Raw genomic sequence first — 3755 nt, 5'->3', positions numbered from 1 at the left:
TAGTTGACTCTTGAAACCGAGCACCATTTTCGTTGATGGGCATGATAATATCATGGGCCACATAATCTTATTAATATGCTTTGCGAAGGAAGGACGAAGTGAGAAAAAAACGGCCGAAAAAATAATTCGGAACTTGAAGGGAAATGAGGAAAAAGAAGTGGACGGAAATCAAATTTAACCTCATGAATTATTAACGCAAAACCAGTCTACATAGCTTTCACTGGCCAATATTTGAACAAGGAAATATCTCAACTACGAGCCAAGTGAGGTAGTTTCGAGTTTTCCTGTTTACACACAATGAAATGGCGTGTACTTCTTTGATTCACCGCCATGCTGGTTGTCGGCTAATGAGATGATAAATTATTTACAACAGGAAAATGGTAGCAGTTGATAAAATACATTTCAAAAGTCAAACTTACTTTGTTCCAGGCATGATGTATGTTTTATGTGATCGGTTTTCTCAGCTTAAATGAAAATATGTCCTTCTTCACCGGCTTCTCTTCGCAAACAAAGAATCAGCAGACGACCTAGTTAAGATTCCCGCTTGTTGTGTGCAATTAATTCGTCACGTGACATTTTTTTGGCTTTTCATTGGTTGAAAGATATTTCCTTTCACCGATTTGCGCATGTGGAAAGCGCGCGCTTTTTTTGTCTGTTCATCGGCAATTTCCGTCAACATTCTTCGGTAATTTCCGTTAAATTTGATACGCCCACTTATGGTGGATGAAGTTCGGATTCTTGTGTTTATTCAATGATTTTTGAACAATTTTGTGTTGTGTCTTCAAAATGCAGTGTGATTTTTCTGATTTGAACGTTTTATTGAAGGTATTCCACCATTTTTGTGTATATTTGGCTCGATTTGAGTCCTAAATTTCGTAAAATTAGAAACAAAGGCAATGATCGGATTACAAAGAGACTGCTGACGGGTGATACCAATATTTCTATAGGGGTGCTGTGTTTAATATAATTACCAAAAATTTATTTTGTTTCACAAAAAATATTAAAATATATACCAACAAGTTTTTGAATAATTTTTAAAAATGTTTGGAACAAATTGAGATCAAAAACTATAATTTTTTGGGAAAAATTACGATTTTCTTTAATTAATTGTCATACCCTATCTTCCCTTAAATTGAAAAATACAAATGGCTGCAGGTCAACACAAAGAACACCTTACTTCCTCAAGTGAGCAAACAGACGAACTATTGAAACTCGTGAGGCTGACGACTGGCTGTTTCGAGTTACTTTCAACCCAGTTTTAGTTTCACTCATTTTAGTTCAACACACCCAATTTACAACTTGAGTCATTCAGTTTTCACTCCGACATTTATTGCTCTACTTGTTGACTGCCACACCTGACTGAGACTGATGAGAGTAAAATCTTACTATCTTCTTCATCACAAGGCAGTGTCCACCCCCTCCCCCTCCTCCCCCCCTCTCTCTCTCTATCTCTTTCCAGAATCCAGTGCAGATTTTCTACATTGCACACTGCATGGAGTAATCATAGCTGGGTCTATTGCAAAAAGCTACAAAAATAAAAGAAAATATATCACACTCCAGTTAATTTCAAACTGCATGGTGCATGACTGAAAATAACATAGGCCTTCATTGGTTTCAAAAGTTGGGAGAAAAATCAAACAAAAAAAATCAAAAATTTAACAGTCAAAATTATATAGATAAGTTATTGTCTGTGCAAAGTAAAAAGTTTTTTGAACTTTTTCAATAATTATTATGAGAAATGGAATAGCAGCCTCAAAGCCTAAGTCTTTGCTTAGATAAAATATAAACATAAACACACAATATGTCTTCAAAGTTTGCAATTTACAGAGGCCCATTTTCAGCCAAAACTTGAGACTTTTCAATGTAAACTTACAAAAGAGTATATTTTTATCAAGGCTAAAACTATCAGTACTATTTTGAGGCTGATATTCCAATTCTCTTAAAAATTATCGAAAAAATTTAAAAAACTTTTTAATCTTCTCAGACAATAAAATCCAATTTGAGTTTGTGATAAATGAATAATTACTATAGTCATTCATATCATTGGATATGACAGGAAGTCATTGGTGACAAATATGTACAAGTATGAAATTGATAAACAACTTTTTATAATTCTTTTGATTGATTGGGTAATCTAACTAATTACATACTGACATTAAAGGGACAGATCATGGGTGGCAAGTGAAGTCAAATACAGAGAAAGCTTGAAACACAATATCTAGATATAGATTTTAATCAAAATGTAGATCTTCATATTTATATATGTATATAAGATGCTTATACGTACACTATTCAAAGTTAGAAATATTAAAACCTAAAAAACGTGTTGTTGTTAATCAAAGTTTCATGCTATGCGATCTTCAGACAACTGACCTATATTCAGCCTACGTTCCTACTGAAGTTGGACAAGTAGAACTTATTCTCATGTGTACGCGTTGAGACGAGTTGGAAGTTATATAATTCAAAAAGACGTATAACGTTTATAATTTGCTCACACATATGATTAACATGATAAATTGTTAATGTGCATTCATAGGAACAAAATAAAACTTGTGAAAAAAAATACATCTCCATAACAACCACTATTTTCATCTGAATATTTAAAAAGTTTAAAATATATATCTTGAATCACATGTACCATCTTGCTTGATTGGGAAAATTTTAAAGTATGTCGTGTGTTGGTCTGGGTTTAAAATTTCGCAATTTTGATCTACTCTCAGTTAAGATTGGAGAAAATGGCTTCTGAAGATTCTGAATGTGTCTGAAAAATGTTGTTTTTAGACTTGATTTTTATAATTTTGTGAAAAATTAAGACTTTTTTTTATAGTCAATTGCTTTTGGGTACAGAAAGTTTTGCTGTATAATATGTCTTGCAGAATATTTACTCCTTGTTTGTATGAAGATTGTAATTTCTTTTGAGAAGGCTCAATAATTTAAAAACTTTACTCTGAAGTCATTAAACTTATATCATCAATGATTTGAAAAAGATTCTTTGTTTCATGAAAAGATGTAGGGGTGTCTCAGCCCCTAATGTTTGACATGTGAGATGCCCTGGGGTAAGGATGATATAACTGAGGGTAATAAGTGGCTAGAATGACCACAAATCAAACAAAGCCCCCATTATTTTATTTTGAATGAACACAACGGATTCAGACTTGTTTTTTCAAATTAAACTTTTCAAAGATCAAAGTGATGTAGAGTTATTGTGGGACATTATGACATCTTGTAAAATCTTTGTTTTGGGATCTTGAAATAGATAGATATAGCCCCCTTTTGACAGGCATAGCATAGCATTTGTACATTTCTATTGTCATGCCTCAAGGAAATGTCTTTAGTGCTCAAAGGGTGACCATATTTAACTATCCAGATATTACGAGCTACATTCTCTCACTATATAGACCATCAAATTTCCTCTTAGAAAAATACCACAGCTTTCTTTTCTGTAGTTTCCATTGTTACTTTTTATAATTGAAATTATAATTAGCAAATAATTTGGTGTAGTTTTGAATAATTAGGTATATTTCGAATACATTTGAATAATTATTACGTACATTCTGAATATTTTTGAATAATAAGGTATATTTTGAATCTTTTTTGAATAATTAGGTATATTTTGAATATTTTTGAATAATTATTAGGTGTATTTTGAATATTTTTGAATAATTAGGCATACTTTGAATATTTTTGAATAATTATTAGGTATATTCTGAATATTTTAGAATAATTAGGTATATTTTGAATATTTATTAGGTATT

At 31.7% G+C, this 3755-nt stretch overlaps 1 protein-coding gene across 1 annotated transcript in view; it reads left to right on the top strand.

Annotated features, from left to right (window-relative positions):
• Positions 1-786: 786 nt before the first annotated feature.
• The window catches only part of LOTGIDRAFT_163283 (hypothetical protein), a gene marked incomplete at both ends in the record, with an annotated part of 6698 nt that continues 3729 nt past the window's right edge, over positions 787-3755 (top strand). Inside the window, one exon of the mRNA XM_009059381.1 lies at positions 787-825. Coding sequence (XP_009057629.1) covers positions 787-825 — 39 coding nt within the window. The remainder of the gene's footprint in view (positions 826-3755) is intronic.

Source organism: Lottia gigantea (assembly GCF_000327385.1).
Source record: "Lottia gigantea unplaced genomic scaffold LOTGIsca_39, whole genome shotgun sequence".
Lineage (NCBI taxonomy): Eukaryota > Metazoa > Mollusca > Gastropoda > Lottiidae > Lottia > Lottia gigantea.
This window is presented reverse-complemented; position numbering and strand designations above follow the sequence as displayed.